This window comes from Salmo trutta, chromosome 36 (assembly GCF_901001165.1).
Source record: "Salmo trutta chromosome 36, fSalTru1.1, whole genome shotgun sequence".
Taxonomy (NCBI): Eukaryota; Metazoa; Chordata; class Actinopteri; order Salmoniformes; family Salmonidae; genus Salmo; species Salmo trutta.
The window spans coordinates 780,435-804,729 of NC_042992.1; the positions used below are offsets into that span (position 1 = coordinate 780,435).

General features: G+C 42.7%; 1 protein-coding gene across 3 annotated transcripts in view; it reads left to right on the plus strand.

Annotated features, from left to right (window-relative positions):
• The window catches only part of laptm4b (lysosomal protein transmembrane 4 beta), a 52,378-nt gene extending 35,750 nt beyond the window's left edge, over nt 1-16,628 (plus strand). The window contains exons 5-6 of one of the 3 annotated variants that reach the window (XM_029736105.1): nt 2,227-2,265; nt 16,511-16,628. In XM_029736105.1, the coding sequence (XP_029591965.1) occupies nt 2,227-2,265; nt 16,511-16,585 (114 nt within the window). In that variant the 3' untranslated portion in view covers nt 16,586-16,628. Of the gene's footprint in view, nt 1-2,226; nt 2,412-16,510 lie in introns of those variants that run through there. The other 2 variants (XR_003872196.1, XM_029736106.1) reach the window with 2 other exon arrangements.
• Nucleotides 16,629-24,295: the final 7,667 nt, after the last annotated feature.

Genomic DNA, 24,295 nt, shown 5'->3' on the forward strand with positions numbered 1-24,295 from the left:
ACCAGACCAGATACAGGATTGTAGGAACATCTTAGTAAGAATTGAGACCAGATATCAGGATGTAGGGAACATCTCAGTGAGATTTAGACCAGATACAGGAGTAGGGAACATCTCAATAAGATTTAGACCAGATACAGATGTAGGGAACATCTCAGATTGAGTTTAGACCAGAATCAGGATGTAGGTAAACAGTTACCACCAGATACAGGATGTATGAACATCTCGTAATATTAGGACCATATACCAGGATGTAGGGAACATCTCACGTAAGATTTAGACCAGACCAGATACAGGAATTGTAGGGAACATATCATTAGATTAGATAGGATTTAGGACATCTCAGAGATTTAGACCAGATACAGGATGTAGGGAACATCTCAGTTAGATTTAGACCAGACCAGATACAGGATGTAGGGAACATCTCAGTAAGATTTAGACCAGACCAGATACAGGATGTAGGTAACATCTCAGTAAGATTTAGACCAGATACAGGATGTAGGGAACATCTCAGTTAGATTTAGACCAGATACAGGATGTAGGGAACATCTCAGTAAGATTTAGACCAGACCAGATACAGGATGTAGGGAACATCTCAGTAAGATTTAGACCAGATACAGGATGTAGGGAACATCTCAATAAGATTTAGACCAGACCAGATACAGGATGTAGGGAACATCTCAGTTAGATTTAAACCAGATACAGGATGTAGGGAACATCTCAGTAGATTTAGACCAGACCAGATACAGGATGTAGGGAACATCTCAGTAAGATTTAGACCAGATACAGGATGTAGGGAACATCTCAGTTAGATTTAGACCAGATACAGGATGTAGGGAACATCTCAATAAGATTTAGACCAGATACAGGATGTAGGGAACATCTCAGTTAGATTTAGACCAGATACAGGATGTAGGTAACATCTCAGTTAGATTTATACCAGACCAGATACAGGATGTAGGGAACATCTCAGTAAGATTTAGACCAGACCAGATACAGGATGTAGCGAACATCTCAGTAAGATTTAGACCAGATACAGGATGTAGGTAACATCTCAGTTAGATTTAGACCAGATACAGAATGTAGGGAACATCTCAGTAAGATTTAGACCAGACCAGATACAGGATGTAGGGAACATCTCAATAAGATTTAGACCAGACCAGATACAGGATGTAGGAACGAAGCCCTTAGTGACCAGATTGATTAGTAACCAGATTGATTTGTGGTCAGATTGATAAAGCCCTTAGTGGTCAGATTGATTAGTGGTCAGATTGATAAAGCCCTTAGTGGTCAGATTGATTAGTAACCAGATTGATTAGTGGTCAGATTGATAAAGCCCTTAGTGGTCAGCTTGATTAGTGGTCAGATTGATAAAGCCCTTAGTGACCAGATTGATTAGTGGTCAGATTGATTAGTGGTCAGATTGATTAGTGGTCAGATTGATAAAGCCCTTAGTGACCAGATTGATTAGTGGTCAGATTGATTAGTGGTCAGATTGATAAAGCCCTTAGTGGTCAGATTGATTAGTGGTCAGATTGATTAGTGGTCAGATTGATAAAGCCCTTAGTAACCAGATTGATTAGTGGTCAGATTGATAAAGCCCTTAGTGACCAGATTGATTAGTGGTCAGATTGATTAGTGGTCAGATTGATAAAGCCCTTAGTGACCAGATTGATTAGTGGTCAGATTGATTAGTGGTCAGATTGATAAAGCCCTTGGTGGTCAGATGTATTAGTGGTCAGATTGATAAAGCCCTTAGCGACCAGATTGATTAGTAACCAGATTGATTAGTGGTCAGATTGATAAAGCCCTTAGCGACCAGATTGATTAGTAACCAGATTGATTAGTGGTCAGATTGATAAAGCCCTTGGAGAGAGAGATCAGCCAGCTATCCTCTCCTAGCAGGCTGGATCAATCAGATCCCTTCTGAATGACCTGTCACAACATTATAGACCGTCTCTGTTAGTGGAAGGACCGATAGGAGTCTGATCTCATCAGTCTCTTCCATTGAGCTGCTGTTGTAACTTTCCTCTGTGACTTAAACGTGGTCCCTGATCTGTTTGTGCATGACGATGACCATAGGAGTTGGCAAGACGGCAAACAAATAGATGTGAAACAGCAAAGATAGTCCTGTATACAGTCCTATGTAACTAAACAGGATTATTGTTAATTTCCTGTGTATTCGCCATTGATTGTGAAGGTCTTTAACTGTTCTATTCTCCCCTGCAGGCCTACCTGATTGCCTGTGTGTGGAACTGCTACAGATACGTGAGTGTAAGAGGCTCCACAGAAGTAATTTTATACATCACAACTAAGGACACCTCTGTAAGTCACTTCTATAGGGATACATTAGATAGTACTATATAGTGTTAATAGTGCCTTCAGAAAGTATTCCGTTCTCCGTTCATCTTTCCCTCGATCCTGACTAGTCTCCCGGTCCCTCCCGCTGAAAAACATCCCCACAGCATGATTCTTCCACCACCATGCTTCACCGTAGAGATGGTGCCAGGTTTCCTCCAGACGTGACAATTGGTATTCCAGCCAAATAGTTAAATTTTGCTTTCATCAGACCAGAGAGTCTTGTTTCTAATGGTCTGAGAGTCCTTTAGTTGACTTTTGGCAAACTCCAAGTGGGCTGTCATGTGCCTTTTACTGAGGAGTGGCTTCTGTCTGGCCACTCTACCATAAAGGCCTGATTGGTGGAAAGCTGCAGAGATGGTTGTCCTTCTGGAAGGTTCTCCCATCTCCACAGAGGAACTCTAGAGCTCTGTCAGAGTGACCATCGGGTTCTTGATCACCACCCTGACACAGGCCCTTCTCCCCCGATTGCTCAGTTTGGCCGGGCGGCCAGTTCTAGGAAGGCCACTGCGTTCTTGGGTACCTTCAATGCTGCGGATATTTCCCTAGATCTGTGCCTCGACACAATATAGTGCAGTATGTCATAATGTAAAGTGCAGTATGTCATCATGTGTAGTATGTCGTCATGTATATTGTAGTAAGTCATCATGTGTAGTATGTCATCACGATACAGTGAGGGAAAAAAGTATTTGATCCCCTGCTGATTTTGTACGTTTTCCCACTGACAAAGAAATGATCAGTCTATAATTTTAATGGTAGGTTTATTTGAACAGTGAGAGACAGAATAACAACAAAAAAATCTATAAAAACGCATGTCAAAAATTGTATAAATTGATTTGCATTTTAATGAGGGAAATAAGTATTTGACCCCTCTGCAAAACATGACTTAGTACTTGGTGGCAAAACCCTTGTTGGCAATCAGAGGTCAGACGTTTCTTGTAGTTGGCCAGACCAGATACAGGATGTAGGGAACATCTCAGTAAGATTTAGACCAGACCAGATACAGGATGTAGGTAACATCTCAGTTAGATTTAGACCAGATACAGGATGTAGGGAACATCTCAGTAAGATTTAGACCAGACCAGATACAGGATGTAGGGAACATCTCAGTAAGATTTAGACCAGATACAGGATGTAGGGAACATCTCAGTAAGATTTAGACCAGATACAGGATGTAGGTAACATCTCAGTAAGATTTAGACCAGATACAGGATGTAGGGAACATCTCAGTAAGATTTAGACCAGATACAGGATGTAGGGAACATCTCAATAAGATTTAGACCAGACCAGATACAGGATGTAGGGAACATCTCAATAAGATTTAGACCAGACCAGATACAGGATGTAGGGAACATCTCAGTAAGATTTAGACCAGATACAGGATGTAGGGAACATCTCAGTAAGATTTAGACCAGATACAGGATGTAGGGAACATCTCAGTAAGATTTAGACCAGATACAGGATGTAGGGAACATCTCAGTAAGATTTAGACCAGATACAGGATGTAGGGAACATCTCAGTAAGATTTAGACCAGATACAGGATGTAGGGAACATCTCAGTTAGATTTAGACCAGACCAGATACAGGATGTAGGGAACATCTCAGTAAGATTTAGACCAGACCAGATACAGGATGTAGGTAACATCTCAGTAAGATTTAGACCAGATACAGGATGTAGGGAACATCTCAGTTAGATTTAGACCAGATACAGGATGTAGGGAACATCTCAGTAAGATTTAGACCAGACCAGATACAGGATGTAGGGAACATCTCAGTAAGATTTAGACCAGATACAGGATGTAGGGAACATCTCAATAAGATTTAGACCAGACCAGATACAGGATGTAGGGAACATCTCAGTTAGATTTAAACCAGATACAGGATGTAGGGAACATCTCAGTAAGATTTAGACCAGACCAGATACAGGATGTAGGGAACATCTCAGTAAGATTTAGACCAGATACAGGATGTAGGGAACATCTCAGTTAGATTTAGACCAGATACAGGATGTAGGGAACATCTCAATAAGATTTAGACCAGATACAGGATGTAGGGAACATCTCAGTTAGATTTAGACCAGATACAGGATGTAGGTAACATCTCAGTTAGATTTATACCAGACCAGATACAGGATGTAGGGAACATCTCAGTAAGATTTAGACCAGACCAGATACAGGATGTAGCGAACATCTCAGTAAGATTTAGACCAGATACAGGATGTAGGTAACATCTCAGTTAGATTTAGACCAGATACAGAATGTAGGGAACATCTCAGTAAGATTTAGACCAGACCAGATACAGGATGTAGGGAACATCTCAATAAGATTTAGACCAGACCAGATACAGGATGTAGGAAACGTCTCAGTAAGATTTAGAGCAGACCAGATACAGGATGTAGGTAACATCTCAGTAAGATTTAGACCAGATACAGGATGTAGGGAACATCTCAGTTAGATTTAGACCAGATACAGGATGTAGGGAACATCTCAGTAAGATTTAGACCAGACCAGATACAGGATGTAGGGAACATCTCAGTAAGATTTAGACCAGATACAGGATGTAGGGAACATCTCAATAAGATTTAGACCGGACCAGATACAGGATGTAGGGAACATCTCAGTTAGATTTAAACCAGATACAGGATGTAGGGAACATCTCAGTAAGATTTAGACCAGACCAGATACAGGATGTAGGGAACATCTTAGTAAGATTTAGCCCAGATACAGGATTTAGGGAACATCTCAGTTAGATTTAGACCAGATACAGGATGTAGGGAACATCTCAATAAGATTTAGACCAGATACAGGATGTAAGGAACATCTCAGTTAGATTTAGACCAGATACAGGATGTAGGTAACATCTCAGTTAGATTTATACCAGACCAGATACAGGATGTAGGGAACATCTCAGTAAGATTTAGACCAGACCAGACACAGGATGTAGGGAACATCTCAGTAAGATTTAGACCAGATACAGGATGTAGGTAACATCTCAGTTAGATTTAGACCAGATACAGGATGTAGGGAACATCTCAATAAGATTTAGACCAGACCAGATACAGGATGTAGGAAACGTCTCAGTAAGATTTAGAGCAGACCAGATACAGGATGTAGGTAACATCTCAGTAAGATTTAGACCAGATACAGGATGTAGGGAACATCTCAGTTAGATTTAGACCAGATACAGGATGTAGGGAACATCTCAGTAAGATTTAGACCAGACCAGATACAGGATGTAGGGAACATCTCAGTAAGATTTAGACCAGATACAGGATGTAGGGAACATCTCAATAAGATTTAGACCGGACCAGATACAGGATGTAGGGAACATCTCAGTTAGATTTAAACCAGATACAGGATGTAGGGAACATCTCAGTAAGATTTAGACCAGACCAGATACAGGATGTAGGGAACATCTTAGTAAGATTTAGACCAGATACAGGATGTAGGGAACATCTCAGTTAGATTTAGACCAGATACAGGATGTAGGGAACATCTCAATAAGATTTAGACCAGATACAGGATGTAAGGAACATCTCAGTTAGATTTAGACCAGATACAGGATGTAGGTAACATCTCAGTTAGATTTATACCAGACCAGATACAGGATGTAGGGAACATCTCAGTAAGATTTAGACCAGACCAGACACAGGATGTAGGGAACATCTCAGTAAGATTTAGACCAGATACAGGATGTAGGTAACATCTCAGTTAGATTTAGACCAGATACAGGATGTAGGGAACATCTCAGTAAGATTTAGACCAGATACAGGATGTAGGTAACATCTCAGTTAGATTTAGACCATACCAGATACAGATTGTAGGTAACATCTCAGTAAGATTTAGACCAGATACAGGATGTAGGGAACATCTCAGTTAGATTTAGACCAGATACAGGATGTAGGGAGCATCTCAGTAAGATTTAGACCAGATACAGGATGTAGGGAACATCTCAGTAAGATTTAGACCAGATACAGGATGTAGGGAGCATCTCAGTAAGATTTAGACCAGATACAGGATGTAGGGAACATCTCAGTAAGATTTAGACCAGATACAGGATGTAGGGAACATCTCAGTTAGATTTAGACCAGATACAGGATGTAGGGAACATCTCAGTAAGATTTAGACCAGATACAGATTGTAGGGAACATCTCAGTTAGATTTAGACCAGATACAGGATGTAGGGAACATCTCAGTTAGATTTAGACCAGACCAGATACAGGATGTAGGGAACATCTCAGTAAGATTTAGACCAGACCAGATACAGGATGTAGGGAACATCTCAGTTAGATTTAGACCAGATACAGGATGTAGGGAACATCTCAGTAAGATTTAGACCAGATACAGGATGTAGGGAACATCTCAGTAAGATTTAGACCAGACCAGATACAGGATGTAGGGAACATCTCAATAAGATTTAGACCAGACCAGATACAGGATGTAGGGAACATCTCAATAAGATTTAGACCAGACCAGATACAGGATGTAGGGAACATCTCAATAAGATTTAGACCAGACCAGATACAGGATGTAGGGAACATCTCAGTAAGATTTAGACCAGATACAGGATGCAGGGAACATCTCAGTAAGATTTAGACCAGATACAGGATGTAGGGAACATCTCAATAAGATTTAGACCAGACCAGATACAGGATGTAGGGAACATCTCAGTTAGATTTAGACCAGACCAGATACAGGATGTAGGGAACATCTCAGTTAGATTTAGACCAGATACAGGATGTAGGGAACATCTCAGTTAGATTTAGACCAGACCAGATACAGGATGTAGGGAACATCTCAGTAAGATTTAGACCAGACCAGATACAGGATGTAGGGAACATCTCAGTTAGATTTAGACCAGATACAGGATGTAGGGAACATCTCAGTAATATTTAGACCAGATACAGGATGTAGGGAACATCTCAGTAAGATTTAGACCAGACCAGATACAGGATGTAGAGAACATCTCAGTAAGATTTAGACCAGACCAGATACAGGATGTAGGGAACATCTCAGTTAGATTTAGACCAGATACAGGATGTAGGGAACATCTCAGTAAGATTTAGACCAGATACAGGATGTAGGGAACATCTCAGTAAGATTTAGACCAGACCAGATACAGGATGTAGGGAACATCTCAGTAAGATTTAGACCAGATACAGGATGCAGGGAACATCTCAGTAAGATTTAGACCAGATACAGGATGTAGGGAACATCTCAATAAGATTTAGACCAGACCAGATACAGGATGTAGGGAACATCTCAGTTAGATTTAGACCAGATACAGGATGTAGGGAACATCTCAGTAAGATTTAGACCAGACCAGATACAGGATGTAGGGAACATCTCAGTTAGATTTAGACCAGATACAGGATGTAGGGAACATCTCAGTAAGATTTAGACCAGATACAGGATGTAGGGAACATCTCAGTAAGATTTAGACCAGACCAGATACAGGATGTAGAGAACATCTCAGTAAGATTTAGACCAGACCAGATACAGGATGTAGGGAACATCTCAGTTAGATTTAGACCAGATACAGGATGTAGGGAACATCTCAGTAAGATTTAGACCAGATACAGGATGTAGGGAACATCTCAGTAAGATTTAGACCAGACCAGATACAGGATGTAGAGAACATCTCAGTAAGATTTAGACCAGACCAGATACAGGATGTAGGGAACATCTCAGTTAGATTTAGACCAGATACAGGATGTAGGGAACATCTCAGTAAGATTTAGACCAGATACAGGATGTAGGGAACATCTCAGTTAGATTTAGACCAGATACAGGATGTAGGGAACATCTCAGTTAGATTTAGACCAGACCAGATACAGGATGTAGGGAACATCTCAATAAGATTTAGACCAGACCAGATACAGGATGTAGGGAACATCTCAATAAGATTTAGACCAGACCAGATACAGGATGTAGGGAACATCTCAGTAAGATTTAGACCAGATACAGGATGCAGGGAACATCTCAGTAAGATTTAGACCAGATACAGGATGTAGGGAACATCTCAATAAGATTTAGACCAGACCAGATACAGGATGTAGGGAACATCTCAGTTAGATTTAGACCAGATACAGGATGTAAGGAACATCTCAGTAAGATTTAGACCAGACCAGATACAGGATGTAGGGAACATCTCAGTTAGATTTAGACCAGATACAGGATGTAGGGAACATCTCAGTTAGATTTAGACCAGACCAGATACAGGATGTAGAAATAGTAGCCTACTTTGACAACAGTTGAAGTGAATTGGACGTGGTGGTCAGGCAGGTTGGTGTTAAACACCAGATCTGAAGAAAAAAAACAGACTCCGACCACTCTTAAAAACAACTCCCCAACCCCTGCTACTGTCACTTCAGGCCCATGCTGCAGTATCAGGCTGAATGGTGGGACATGGGGCAGACGCTCTCCATGGAAACAGAGGATCCCCTTCCTCTGCTTCCTCCTCTTCACACTCCTCTTCCTCTCTCCCTCCACACTCCTTCCTCCTCCCCCTCTTCGCTCCATATCGCAATCCCTCCTCTTCCTCCTCGCTCCGCATCTCTATCCCTCTTCCTCTCTCCCTCCACACTCCTTCCTCCTCCCCCTCTTCGCTCCACATCTCTATCCCTCTTCCTCCTCTTCCCTCCACACTCCTCCCTCCTCTTCCTCCTCCCTCCACATCTCTATCCCTCCTCTTCCTCCTAGCTCCACATCTCTATCCCTCCTCTTCCTCCTAGCTCCACATCTCTATGCCTCTTCCTTTTCGCTCCACATCTCTATCCATCCTCCTCCTCCTCGCTCCACATCTCTATCCCTCCTCTTCCTCCTCTTCGCTCCACATCTCTATCCCTCCTCTTCCTCCTCGCTCCACATCTCTATCCCTCCTCTTCACTCCATAGCACTTTCAATCAAACAACATTATTTGATAAAGCCCTTAGTAGTCAGATTGATTAGTGGTCAGATTGATGAAGCCCTTAGTGGTCAGATTGATTAGTGGTCAGATTGATTAGTGGTCAGATTGATAAAGCCCTTAGCGACCAGATTGATTAGTGGTCAGATTGATAAAGCCCTTAGTGACCAGATTGATTAGTAACCAGATTGATTTGTGGTCAGATTGATAAAGCCCTTAGTGGTCAGATTGATTAGTGGTCAGATTGATAAAGCCCTTAGTGGTCAGATTGATTAGTAACCAGATTGATTAGTGGTCAGATTGATAAAGCCCTTAGTGGTCAGCTTGATTAGTGGTCAGATTGATAAAGCCATTAGTGACCAGATTGATTAGTGGTCAGATTGATTAGTGGTCAGATTGATTAGTGGTCAGATTGATAAAGCCCTTAGTGACCAGATTGATTAGTGGTCAGATTGATTAGTGGTCAGATTGATAAAGCCCTTAGTGGTCAGATTGATTAGTGGTCAGATTGATTAGTGGTCAGATTGATAAAGCCCTTAGTAACCAGATTGATTAGTGGTCAGATTGATAAAGCCCTTAGTGACCAGATTGATTAGTGGTCAGATTGATTAGTGGTCAGATTGATAAAGCCCTTAGCGACCAGATTGATTAGTGGTCAGATTGATTAGTGGTCAGATTGATAAAGCCCTTGGTGGTCAGATGTATTAGTGGTCAGATTGATAAAGCCCTTAGCGACCAGATTGATTAGTAACCAGATTGATTAGTGGTCAGATTGATAAAGCCCTTAGCGACCAGATTGATTAGTAACCAGATTGATTAGTGGTCAGATTGATAAAGCCCTTAGTGGTCAGATTGATTAGTAACCAGATTGATTTGTGGTCAGATTGATCAAGCCCTTGGAGAGAGAGATCAGCCAGCTATCCTCTCCTAGCAGGCTGGATCAATCAGATCCCTTCTGAATGACCTGTCACAACATTATAGACCGTCTCTGTTAGTGGAAGGACCGATAGGAGTCTGATCTCATCAGTCTCTTCCATTGAGCTGCTGTTGTAACTTTCCTCTGTGACTTAAACGTGGTCCCTGATCTGTTTGTGCATGACGATGACCATAGGAGTTGGCAAGACGGCAAACAAATAGATGTGAAACAGCAAAGATAGTCCTGTATACAGTCCTATGTAACTAAACAGGATTATTGTTAATTTCCTGTGTATTCGCCATTGATTGTGAAGGTCTTTACTGAGGAGTGGCTTCTGTCTGGCCACTCTACCATAAAGGCCTGATTGGTGGAAAGCTGCAGAGATGGTTGTCCTTCTGGAAGGTTCTCCCATCTCCACAGAGGAACTCTAGAGCTCTGTCAGAGTGACCATCGGGTTCTTGATCACCACCCTGACACAGGCCCTTCTCCCCCGATTGCTCAGTTTGGCCGGGCGGCCAGTTCTAGGAAGGCCACTGCGTTCTTGGGTACCTTCAATGCTGCGGATATTTCCCTAGATCTGTGCCTCGACACAATATAGTGCAGTATGTCATAATGTAAAGTGCAGTATGTCATCATGTGTAGTATGTCGTCATGTATATTGTAGTAAGTCATCATGTGTAGTATGTCATCACGATACAGTGAGGGAAAAAAGTATTTGATCCCCTGCTGATTTTGTACGTTTTCCCACTGACAAAGAAATGATCAGTCTATAATTTTAATGGTCGGTTTATTTGAACAGTGAGAGACAGAATAACAACAAAAAAATCCATAAAAACGCATGTCAAAAATTGTATAAATTGATTTGCATTTTAATGAGGGAAATAAGTATTTGACCCCTCTGCAAAACATGACTTAGTACTTGGTGGCAAAACCCTTGTTGGCAATCAGAGGTCAGACGTTTCTTGTAGTTGGCCACCAGGTTTGCACACATCTCTGGAGGGATTTTGTCCCACTCCTCTTTGCAGATCTTCTCCAAGTCATTAAGGTTTTGAGGCTGACGTTTGGCAACTCGAACCATCAGCTCCCTCCACAGATTTTCTATGGGATTAAGGTCTGGAGACTGGCTAGGCCACTCCAGGACCTTAATGTGCTTCTTCTTGAGCCACTCCTTTGTTGCCTTGGCCGTGTATTTTGGGTCATTGTCATGCTGGAATACACATACCATGACCCATTTTCAATGCCCTGGCTGAGGGAAGGAGGTTCTCACCCAAGATTTGATGGTACATGGCCCCGTCCATCGTCCCTTTGATGCGGTGAAGTTGTCCTGTCCCCTTAGCAGAAAAACACCTCCAAAGCAAAATGTTTCCACCTCCATGTTTGACGGTGGATATGGTGTTCTTGGGGTCATAGGCAGCATTCCTCCTCCTCCAAACAAGGCAAGTTGAGTTGATGCCAAAGAGCTCCATTTTAGTCTCATCTGACCCCAACACTTTCACCAAGTTGTCCTCTGAATCATTCAGATGTTCATTGGCAAACTTCAGACGGGCATGTATATGTGCTTTATTGAGCAGAGGGACCTTGCGGGCGCTGCAGGATTTCAGTCCTTCACGGCGTAGTGTGTTACCAATTGTTTTCTTGGTGACTATGGACCCAGCTGCCTTGAAATCATTGACAAGATCCTCCCGTGTAATTCTGGGCTGATTCCTCACTGTTCTCATGATCATTGCAACTCCACGAGGTGAGATCTTGCATGGAGCCCCAGGCCGAGGGATATTGACAGTTCTTTTGTGTTTCTTCCATTTGCGAATAATCGCACCAAATGTCACCTTCTCACCAAGCTGCTTGGCGATGGTCTTGTAGCCCATTCCAGCTTTGTGTAGGTCTACAATCTTGTCCCTGACATCCTTGGAGAGCTCTTTGGTCTTGGCCATGGTGGAGAGTTTGGAATCTGATTGATTGATTGCTTCTGTGGACAGGTGTCTTTTTTACAGGTAACAAGCTGTGGTTAGGAGCACTCCCTTTAAGAGTGTGTTCCTAATCTCAGCTCATTATCTGTATAAAAGACACCTGGGAGCCAGAAATCTTTCTGATTGAGAGGGGGTCCAATACTTATTTCCCTCATTAAAATGCTTATCAATTTATAAAATTTTTGGCATGCGTTTTTCTGGATTTTTTGTTGTTATTCTGTCTCTCACTGTTCAAATAAACCTACCATTAAAATTATAGACTGATAATTTCTTTGTCAGTGGGCAAACGTACAAAATCAGCAGGGGATCAAATACTTTTTCCCCTCACTGTATCGTGTAGTATGTCATCATGTATAGTGTAGTATGTCGTCATGTATAGTGTAGTATGTCGTCATGTATAGTGTAGTATGTCATCATGTGTAGTATGTCGTCATGTATAGTGTAGTATGTCATCATGTGTAGTATGTCGTCATGTGTAGTTTGTCATGTCATGTGTAGTTTGTCATGTCATGTGTAGTATGTCATGTGTAGTGTAGTATGTCATCATGTATAGTGCTGTATGTCATCATGTATAATGCTGTATGTCATCATGTATAGTATGTCATCATGTATAGTGCTGTATGTCATCATGTATAGTGCTGTATGTCATCATGTATAGTGCTGTATGTCATCATGTATAATGTTGTATGTCATCATGTATAGTATGTCATCATGTATAGTGCTGTATGTCATCATGTATAATGCTGTATGTCATCTATAGTATGTCATCATGTATAGTGTAGTATGTCGTCATGTATAGTGTAGTATGTCATCATGTGTAGTATGTCGTCATGTATAGTGTAGTATGTCATCATGTGTAGTATGTCGTCATGTGTAGTTTGTCATGTCATGTGTAGTAAGTCATGTGTAGTGTAGTATGTCATCATGTATAGTGTAAGATGTCATGTGTAGTGCAGTATGTCATCGTGTATAGTGCAGTATGTTATGTGTAGTATGTCATCATGTGTAGTGCAGTATGTTATGTGTAGTATGTCATCATGTATAATGCTGTATGTCATCTATAGTATGTCATCATGTATAGTGCTGTATGTCATCATGTATAGTGCTGTATGTCATCATGTATAATGCTGTATGTCATCATGTATAATGCTGTATGTCATCATGTATAATGCTGTATGTCATCATGTATAATGCTGTATGTCATCATGTATAATGCTGTATGTCATCATGTATAGTATGTCATGTATAGTGCAGTATGTCATCATGTATAGTGCTGTATGTCATCATGTATAATGCTGTATGTCATCATGTATAGTATGTCATGTATAGTGTAGTATGTCATCATGTATAGTGCTGTATGTCATCATGTATAATGCTGTATGTCATCATGTATAATGCTGTATGTCATCATGTATAGTGCTGTATGTCATCATGTATAATGCTGTATGTCATCATGTGTATGTCATCATGTGTAGTATGTCGTCATGTGTAGTGTAGTATGTCATCATGTATAGTATGTCATCATGTATAGTGCTGTATGTCATCATGTATAGTGCTGTATGTCATCATGTATAGTGCTGTATGTCATCATGTATAATGTTGTATGTCATCATGTATAGTATGTCATCATGTATAGTGCTGTATGTCATCATGTATAATGCTGTATGTCATCTATAGTATGTCATCATGTATAGTGTAGTATGTCGTCATGTATAGTGTAGTATGTCATCATGTGTAGTATGTCGTCATGTATAGTGTAGTATGTCATCATGTGTAGTATGTCGTCATGTGTAGTTTGTCATGTCATGTGTAGTAAGTCATGTGTAGTGTAGTATGTCATCATGTATAGTGTAAGATGTCATGTGTAGTGCAGTATGTCATCGTGTATAGTGCAGTATGTTATGTGTAGTATGTCATCATGTGTAGTGCAGTATGTTATGTGTAGTATGTCATCATGTATAATGCTGTATGTCATCTATAGTATGTCATCATGTATAGTGCTGTATGTCATCATGTATAGTGCTGTATGTCATCATGTATAATGCTGTATGTCATCATGTATAATGCTGTATGTCATCATGTATAATGCTGTATGTCATCATGTATAATGCTGTATGTCATCATGTATAATGCTGTATGTCATCATGTATAGTATGTCATGTATAGTGCAGTATGTCATCATGTATAGTGCTGTATGTCATCATGTATAATGCTGTATGTCATCATGTATAGTATGTCATGTATAGTGTAGTATGTCATCATGTATAGTGCTGTATGTCATCATGTATAATGCTGTATGTCATCATGTATAATGCTGTATGTCATCATGTATAGTGCTGTATGTCATCATGTATAATGCTGTATGTCATCATGTGTATGTCATCATGTGTAGTATGTCGTCATGTGTAGTGTAGTATGTCATCATGTATAGTGTAAGATGTCATGTGTAGTGTGTCGTCATGTGTAGTGTAGTATGTCATCATGTATAGTGTAAGATGTCATGTGTAGTGTGTCGTCATGTGTAGTGTAGTATGTCATCGTGTGTAGTATGTCGTCATGTGTAGTGCAGTATGTCATCATGTGTAGTATGTCGTCATGTGTAGTGCAGTATGTCATCATGTGTAGTATGTCGTCATGTGTAGTGCAGTATGTCATCATGTATAATGCTGTATGTCATCATGTGTAGTATGTCGTCATGTGTAGTGTAGTATGTCATCATGTGTAGTATGTCATCATGTATAGTGTAAGATGTCATGTGTAGTGCAGTATGTCATCGTGTATAGTGCAGTATGTTATGTGTAGTATGTCATCATGTGTAGTGCAGTATGTTATGTGTAGTATGTCATCATGTATCGTGCAGTATGTCATCATGTGTAGTGCAGTATGTCATCTATAGTGAGGTGTAGTTACACTGCACTCTGTTCTCTATATAGTGCACTACTTTTGACCAAGGCTCTTAGTGCAGTACAGAATAAAGCACCAATGTCAACTTATTGATGAGTCAGTTTGTCTGTCTGTCTGTCTGTCTGTCTTCAGTTCCAGCTCTGTGTTGTGTTATGTAACTGTCCCTGCTCATCCGGCTCAGTTGAAACCCCTCATTGATGTGCTCAGGCCTTCCCTTCTATCAGCCTCCCAGCAGACTCTCTGTCCCTTCCTGTTACATACTGAATTAACATGGGTGTTTTATAACAACAATCATGGGAATCATCCTCAAGCAAAGTGGACAGTTCCTAACCTGCAGTCACCACCATAATGACAAACAGAGAGAGAGATGAAGAGCCTGAAGCAATGGATATACACTGGGGCCAGTTTATTAGGTACACCCATCTAGTACTGGGCCGGACCCCCGTTTGCCTCCAGAACAGACTAAATTCTTCGGGGCGTGGAAATGTTGCTCAGTTGGTATCAAGGAATCTAACGTGCCAAGAAAACATTCCTCACTCATTACACCATCAAATGAAATGTTATTGGCCGCATACACATGTTTAGCAGGGTTAGCTCCAACAGTGTTCCTAGCTCCAACAGTGTTCCTAGCTCCAACAGTGTTCCCAGCTCCAACAGTGTTCCCAGCTCCAACAGTGTTCCCAGCTCCAACAGTGTTCCTAGCTCCAACAGTGCTCCTAGCTCCAACAGTGTTCCCAGCTCCAACAGTGTTCCCAGCTCCAACAGTGTTCCCAGCTCCAACAGTGTTCCCAGCTCCAACAGTGCTCCTAGCTCCAACAGTGTTCCCAGCTCCAACAGTGTTCCTAGCTCCAACAGTGCTCCCAGCTCCAACAGTGTTCCCAGCTCCAACAGTGTTCCCAGCTCCAACAGTGTTCCCAGCTCCAACAGTGCTCCCAGCTCCAACAGTGCTCCTAGCTCCAACAGTGCTCCTAGCTCCAACAGTGTTCCTAGCTCCAACAGTGCTCCTAGCTCCAACAGTGTTCCCAGCTCCAACAGTGTTCCCAGCTCCAACAGTGCTCCTAGCTCCAACAGTGTTCCTAGCTCCAACAGTGCAGTAATATCTAACAATTCACAACAATACACATAAGTCTAAAGAATGGAATATATAAATAATTAGGACGAGCAACGTCGTAGTCCGGAGTATACCACCCCTACCTTGTAACCCATGGTTGAGAGTTTTTGAAGAGCGAGTACTGGAGGCAATGTGTTGATAGAACTTCGGCAGTGTAACAGTAACTGAATGCCTTGATGCCGGTCTGCCTGCTTTATATAGCAAGCCATGGCCATGTGACTCACTGTCTGTAGGAGCCATCCAGTTGGGTGTACCTAATAAACTGGCCACTGAGTGCATATCAGTTTAGAATAGTGTGGCTACAGCAGGAAGCCACAATGTATCTCATCAGGCTGTGTGTCTGGGTTGTAGGTTCTGCTGCTGCCCTATGAAGAGGTTTTTGCCATCCGTCCCAAGGAGGCCCCCCCTCAGTATGTGGAAGCATGAGGAGAGGGAGAGAGACTGCCCTGGACCTCCTCCCTCCTTCCCCTCTTCCTTCCTTCCTTCCCCCCCTCATCCCCTCTCCCCTCCTCCCTCCCTCTCTCTCTCGCTCTCCTCCTCCCACATCACTCTCCCCTCTTCCTTTCTCCCTCCTTCCTCCCTCTCCTCCTCCCTCTGATCCCTCCCTCTCTCTCCTCCCTCCCACATCCCTCTCCCCTCTTCCTTTCTTCCTCCTTCCTCCCTCTCCTCCCTCCCTCTCTCTCCTCCTCCCTCTGATCCCTCCCTCCCTTCCTCCTCCCTCTCTATCCTCCTCAATCTCCTCTCTCTCTCATCCTCCCTCTCCTCCTTTCTCCTCCTCCCTCTCCTCCTCCTTTCTCCCTTTCCCTCATCCCTCCCTCCCTCCCTCCCTCCCTTTCTCCTCTCCTCCCTTCTTCCTCCCTCTCCTCCTCCCTCCCTCTCCTCCCTCTCTCTCTCCTCCCCTCCCCTTCCCTCCTCTCTCTCCTCCCTTCCTCCTCTCTCTCCTCCCTTCTGTCTGTAAAATACTATTCTGTAAGAAACAAAAGGTTCTTTAAAAAGGGCACCAACTACATCTCCAATGTTTTCAACATCTTCCGTTTGGGTCAATAACCAATAAGCCATTGCTTTCCTTATTGGCCCTCTATTCCATCTGGCCCTAAACCTTTCCATTATTCTGTTGGTCTCAAAGACTTGTAATGTTCTGAAGTACTTGTCACACACACTATAAATATGTTAATGTGTGAGAATGTTTTGGTTTGTATGTATGTATTGTGTTGTAGTTTCAAACTGAAATGTAAAGTAAATTCCCGATTGGAGCCAACATATGCAGTGTTTGCCTTGAAGGTAATCTCCGCCAGCGCAGAAACATTGCCTTTAAATTTCAGTCACGCTGTAACGCTGAACTAGAACCCTGAGTTACACGTTTAAACCATGTGATCTCATCTCTGTAGCTGAGCTAACCCGAGCTAGCTAGACTGAGGACAATTCTTAATGGGGAGATGTTTATCTAACAGGGTTGGGTTCAATAACAGGCAGTCAATTCAGGAAGTAAACTGAAGGTCTTCTATTTTCATTGATTTCACAATAAACTTAAAAGTAAAAGCTATTTATTTTTTAAAGGTATTGCGTTTTTTTAATTGACCCCCCAACCCTGTTATCTCAGCATGATATGAGGCTGTATATTAATAAAACTTTGTGATATTATTAGTTTTTTTATGTTAAAATGCTACTTTTCCTGTGATAGTTACCCTTGATAGAGAAGCACATAAAAGCTATAAAATAATATCATTGGTTAAAGTAAGAACAAATGTCCCTCTTTGCCTCGGGGTTCAGGCGATGTAGAATAACTACAGTAATATAAAGTCAGATTCATCCCTTTTACATGTTGGTCCTGTAGCCCTTATCCAGAGAGTCAGTCCTATCGCTTTATCACCTCTAGTTCCATGTAGCTTTGGCTTACAATAGATGTATTATTTTTCCCAATAAAAATTCCTTTGTCCTTACAGTAGAGAGTATCAGGATAATAATTCTGTAGTTAGAGACGTAGAATTACTGCTAGAATGACATTCTACCCCATAGATGTTTGAATTATGACCACTGCTGTTGCAAAACAAGAACGGCTAATGAAAGATGTAGACAAATTGCACTTAAAAAAATATTTTAAATCGTATTTTTTTATTACTAGAATATAGATTGCACCGTGTCTGTTGTTACCTGTGTGTTAGTCTGGGCCGTGTCTGTTGTTTCCTGTGTGTGAGTCTGGGACGTGTCTGTTGTTTCCTGTGTGTGAGTCTGGGCCGTGTCTGTGGATTCCTGTGTGTGAGTCTGGGACGTGTCTGTTGTTTCCTGTGTGTTAAGCTGGGCCGTGTCTGTGGTTTCCTGTGTGTGAGTCTGGGACGTGTCTGTTGTTTCCTGTGTGTGAGTCTGGGCCGTGTCTGTGGATTCCTGTGTGTGAGTCTGGGACGTGTCTGTTGTTTCCTGTGTGTTAGTCTGGGCCGTGTCTGTGGTTTCCTGTGTGTGAGGCTGGGCCGTGTCTGTGGTTACCTGTGTGTTAGTCTGCACCGTGTCTGTTGTTACCTGTGTGTTAGTCTGGGCCGTGTCTGTGGTTTCCTGTGTGTGAGTCTGGGACGTGTCTGTTGTTTCCTGTGTGTTAGTCTGGGCCGTGTCTGTTGTTACCTGTGTGTTAGTCTGGGCCGTGTCTGTGGATTCCTGTGTGTGAGTCTGGGACGTGTCTGTTGTTTCCTGTGTGTTAGTCTGGGCCGTGTCTGTGGTTTCCTGTGTGTGAGTCTGGGCCGTGTCTGTGGTTACCTGTGTGTGAGTCTGGGCCGTGTCTGTGGTTACCTGTGTGTTAGTCTGGGACGTGTCTGTTGTTTCCTGTGTGTGAGTCTGGGACGTGTCTGTTGTTTCCTGTGTGTTAGTCTGGGCCGTGTCTGTTGTTTCCTGTGTGTGAGTCTGGGCCGTGTCTGTTGTTACCTGTGTGTTAGTCTGCACCGTGTCTGTTGTTACCTGTGTGTTAGTCTGGGCCGTGTCTGTGGTTTCCTGTGTGTGAGTCTCCCTGGTTTTTAATGTGATGTTAAAACTAAGGAACTGGTGGGAGAAAGGTCTCAGATTAATATTGTATGGCTGTGGGATAATGTAATGTAGAGATATTCTGCATTATAAACTGCATCCCTGGGCACCCTATTCCTTATATAGTACACTATCTTCTAAAGTAGTGCACTATAAATGGAATTGGGTGCTGTTTGGGACCGGCCCTTACTGTCTCCACTCTCCATTGTGATCAAGGAGCCACCTTGTTTCCGGTCAGGACTGGGTCATGGGGCTAGTTTGTAGTCTTTAAAAGAGTAGATCACAGACGAAGCACTGGATTATCTTCATCATCCTCGTGGCACATTGTTATTGTCTTGATCTCAGACTTCATATGGGATCTCTGTTGGTCTGTCTGCCGTCTCGGGTTAGGGTCTGTGTGTCTGTGGGCCGTGTCTAGGGGCTAGTTGTTTCCTGTGTGTTAGTCTGTCTTATTGTCCCTCAGAGGAATAGTCTCTAATCTGCTGTCCTGTCTGGTTATTCCTCTGAGGGACATTAAGACACTGGCCTGTCTGGTTATTCCTGGGGGACATTAAGACACTGGCCTGTCTGGTTATTCCTCTGGGGGACATTAAGACACTGGCCTGTCTGGTTATTCCTGGGGGACATTAAGACACTGGCCTGTCTGGTTATTCCTCTGGGGGACATTAAGACACTGTCCTGTCTGGTTATTCCTGAGGAACATTAAGACAGAACTAGATCAGTCAGAGATAGAGGACTCGCCTGCTTATATAAAGGTTAAATAAAATGAGATCTCTTCAACATCACTACTGCTGAGAATGATTAGAAATACTGTGATTCGAGAGGCTTGATCTGTTTGAAGCAGACAGTAGAACAGGAAACTGTCTATGATGATGCAAGAGCATGAAAGGACAGCCAAGAGGCACGTGCTTGGCTGTCGTCTGGACCACAATTCCCTGCTGCTGCAGTCCTGTCCAGCGGAGCAGCGTCCAGAGCGATAAGCGAAGAGGGATTTATTCCCATGGCTCTGGAGAGAAGATGGAGGCTGGCTGCTTTAGACCCACCTGGGTTCAAACACTATTTAAAACCTTTCAAAAACTTTCAGCGTTTGCTCCAGCCTACCTGGAGTGCCAGATGGGCGGGGTTTTCCAGTTATGGTACTACGCTATTGGTCCATTAAGCCAGGCAAGCACTTATAAAGTATTTTAAATTATTTTTGAATAATAGTTGAACCCAGTAGGTCTGGCTGGCTGGCGTTACCTTAGTCCGATAAGAGGATACACATTAACCGACTGTCTACCAGGCTGGGAGGATAACTAGTTTAATTACTAGGTTAATTACTAGGCAATGTTAAAAGACTACAGGAAGTGCTGTTTTTAAAAATAGGGGTCAATGGAAGAATCCGTGGGTGTAATAAAAGGGTTTAACATAAACAATATGGGTCGTATTCACTAGGAACCAAACGGGCTTAAATGGGAAGGGACCTACCTGAATTTGCCCCAATAAGGAGAGCATGTTTTTACTTAACTTTGCAAATCTTTTTTCTACGGTGAGACTAATGAACGGCACCCCGTTTTCTCTGTCCTTGTTGACTCCTGTCCTGAACAGAACTTGTTACTTTTCATCACCTTCACCGATGCCCAGGGACAATCATTTTGGATCCATAACAGCACTATGTATGATGGAGCAGAGCCTGGAACAAACATTAAAAATGAGCCAGCAGTTCTAATCAATGACAGCCATACAACTAATAGTCTAGGACTAGACTACCGACTGATGGCTTCAGGAATGAGCCAATGGACTACCCTACCGACTGATGGCTTCAGGAATGAGCCAATAGACTAGCCTACTGACTGATGGCTTCAGGAATGAGCCAATGGACTAGCCTACTGACTGATGGCTTCAGGAATGAGCCAATGGACTAGCCTACTGACTGATGGCTTCAGGAATGAGCCAATGGACTAGCCTACCGACTGATGGCTTCAGGAATGAGCCAATGGACTAGCCTACCGACTGATGGCTTCAGGAATGGGCCAATTGACTAGCCTACCGACTGATGGCTTCAGGAATGAGCCAATGGACTAGTCTACCGACTGATGGCTTCTGGAATCTACTGACTGATGGCTTCTGGAATCTACTGACTGATGGCTTCAGGAATCTACTGACTGAAGGCTTCAGGAATGAAAAGCAAACCAAACCACATGCTCCATTAAAACTTGTTCCCATTTCTTGTGGACATGTCGCAATGTTCGATTGACTCAGATATTAGGTATAACTGTAAATTCAATAAACAGACTTAGAGGACATGACTGCAGAATCCAGGTCAAATCACTCAGGAGCTGAGGGCTTACGATGGTTCTCTGGTGAACTTAATTTATACTAAACAAAAATATAACAAAATGCAACATGTAAAGTGTTGGTCCCATGTTTCATGAACTGAAATTAAAGATCCCAGAAATGTTCCATATGCATAAAAATCTAATTTCTCTCAAGTTTTGCACAAATTCATTTACATCCCTGTTAGTGAGCATTTCTCATATAATGCAGCTTATAATGCAGAAGACCTCAGTCACATTATCCCACAGCAATACAATATTAATCTAAAACGTTTCTCTCATCAGTTCCTTAGACAATCCATCCACCTGACAGGCGTGGCATATCAAGAAGCTGATTAAACAGCATGATAATTACACAGGTGCACCTTGTGCTGTGGACAATAAAAGGTCAGTAAACTGTTATTTTGCCACAACACAATGCCACAGATGTGCAATTGGCATGCTGACTGCAGGAATGTCCACCAGAGCTGTAGCCAGAGAATTGAATGTTCATTTCTCTACCATAAGCCGCCTCCGTCATTTTAGAGCATTTGTCAGTACATCCAACCAGCTTCTCAACCGCAGACCATGTGAATGGCGTTGTGTGGGCAAGCGGTTTGCTGATGTCAATGTTGTGAACACAGTACCTCATGGGGCGGTGGGGCTATGGTATTGTCAGGCATACTGTAAGCTACGGACACCGAACACAACTACAGTACATTTTAATGCAGACACTGTGACGAGATCCTGAGGCCCATTATCGTGCCATTCATCCACCACCATCACCTCATGTTTCAGCATGACGATGCACGGCCCCATGTCGCAAGGATCTGTACACTTCCTGGAAGCTGGAAAATATCCCAGTTCTTCTATGGCCTGCATTCTCACCAGACATGTCACCCATTGAGCATGTTTGGGATGCTCTGGATTGACGTGAACGACAGCGTGTTCCAGTTCCCACCAATATCCAGCAACTTCACACAGCCATTGGAGAGGAGTGGGACAACATTCCACAAATCAACAGCCTGATCAACTCTATGTGAAGGAGATGTAATCACCCTGCATGAGGAAAATAGTGGTCACACCAGATACTGACTGGTTTTATGAACCACACACCTACCTGTTAAGGTATCTGTGACTAACAGATTCATATCTGTATTCCCAATACATAGATTAGGGCCTAATGAATTTATTTCAAATGGTTGCATGTTGCGTTTATATTTTTGTTCAGTATAGCTTTGGGCTGTCAGGGTTCATTATTTTGCAAAACCTTGACATTTTAATCCCATCAAGACTCCAATATATACACAGCGTATAAAACATTAGGAATACTTTTCCATGACGTACTAGGTGAAAGCTATGACCCCCTTATCAACGTCACCTGTTAAAGATCCAGTTCAAGTCAGTGTAGATGAAGCGGAGACAGGTTAAAAGATGTTTAAGCCTTGAGACATGGATTGTGTGTGTTATTCAGAGGGTTAATGGGCACGACAACAGATGTAAGCGCCTTTTGAAATGGGTACGGCTGTAGGTGCCAGGCACACCTCCCCGGGAATGGTCCACCAGCCAAAAGACATCCAGCCGACTTGATAAACTGTGGGAAGCATTGGAGTCAACATGGGCCAGCATCCCTGTGGAACACTTGACACCTTGTCGAGGGCAAAAGAGGGTGCAACTCAATATCGGGAGGGTGTTCTTAATGTTTTGTACACTGTAGATATGTACAGTACTATGCAAAGGTTTTAGGCAGGTGTGAAAGAAATGCTGTAAAGTGCAAATGCTTTCAAAAACAGACAGTTATTTGATAAATATAATCTATTAACTAAATGCAAAGTGAGTGAACAGAAGAAAAATCAACATCAAATCCATATTTGGTGTGACCACCCTTTGCCTTCAAAACAGCATAAATTCTTGTAGGTACACTTGCACCAAGTCAGGGATTTTGTAGGCATATAGTCAGGGGATTAAACAATTATACCAAACAGGTGTTGATGATCATCAATTCAATATGTAGGTTGAAACACAATCATTAACTGAAACAGAAAAAGCTGTGTAGGAGGAATTAAACTGGCTGAGGAAAACTCAGCTAACAAGGTGAGGTTGCTGAAGACAGTTTACTGTCTAAAGACATACACCATGGCAAGACTGAGCAAAGCAACAAGACACCAGGTAGATCTACTGCATCAGCAAGGTCTCTCCCAGGCAGAATTTTCAAGGCAGACGGGGGTTTCCAGCTGTGCCGTCCAAGCTCTTTTGAAGAAGCACAAAGAAACATGCAACATTGAGGACCGTAGACGCAGTGGTCGGCCAAGGAAACTTACTGCAGCAGATGTCCAGCAGTGCCATCAGCTCAGAATTGTCAGAAAACAGTGGGACCCTGGTACACCCATCTACTGTCCGGAGAAGTCTGGTCAGAAGTGGCCTTCATGGAAGACTTGTGCCCCTAAAAGCCATACCTCCGACGTGGAAACAAAGCCAAGCGACTCAACTACGCACGAAAACACAGGACCTGGGGTGCAGGAGCTCTGGACTGATATTTGGCTGTAGCAGAAGGCAGTTTGTTCGCCGAAGGGCTGGAGAGCGGTACACGAATGGGTGTCTGCAGGCAACAGTGAAGCATGGTGGAAGTTCCTTGCAAGTTTGGGACTGCGGTCAGAATTAATGGTCTCCTCAATGCTGATGCAATACCACCAGGGAGGCATCTGATTGGCCCAAAATGTATTCTGCAGCATGACAACGACCCCAAGCATACAGCGAAAGTCATTAAGAACTATCTTCGGCGTAAAGAAGAACAAGGAGTCCTGGTTGTGATGGTATGGCCCCCACAGAGCCCTGA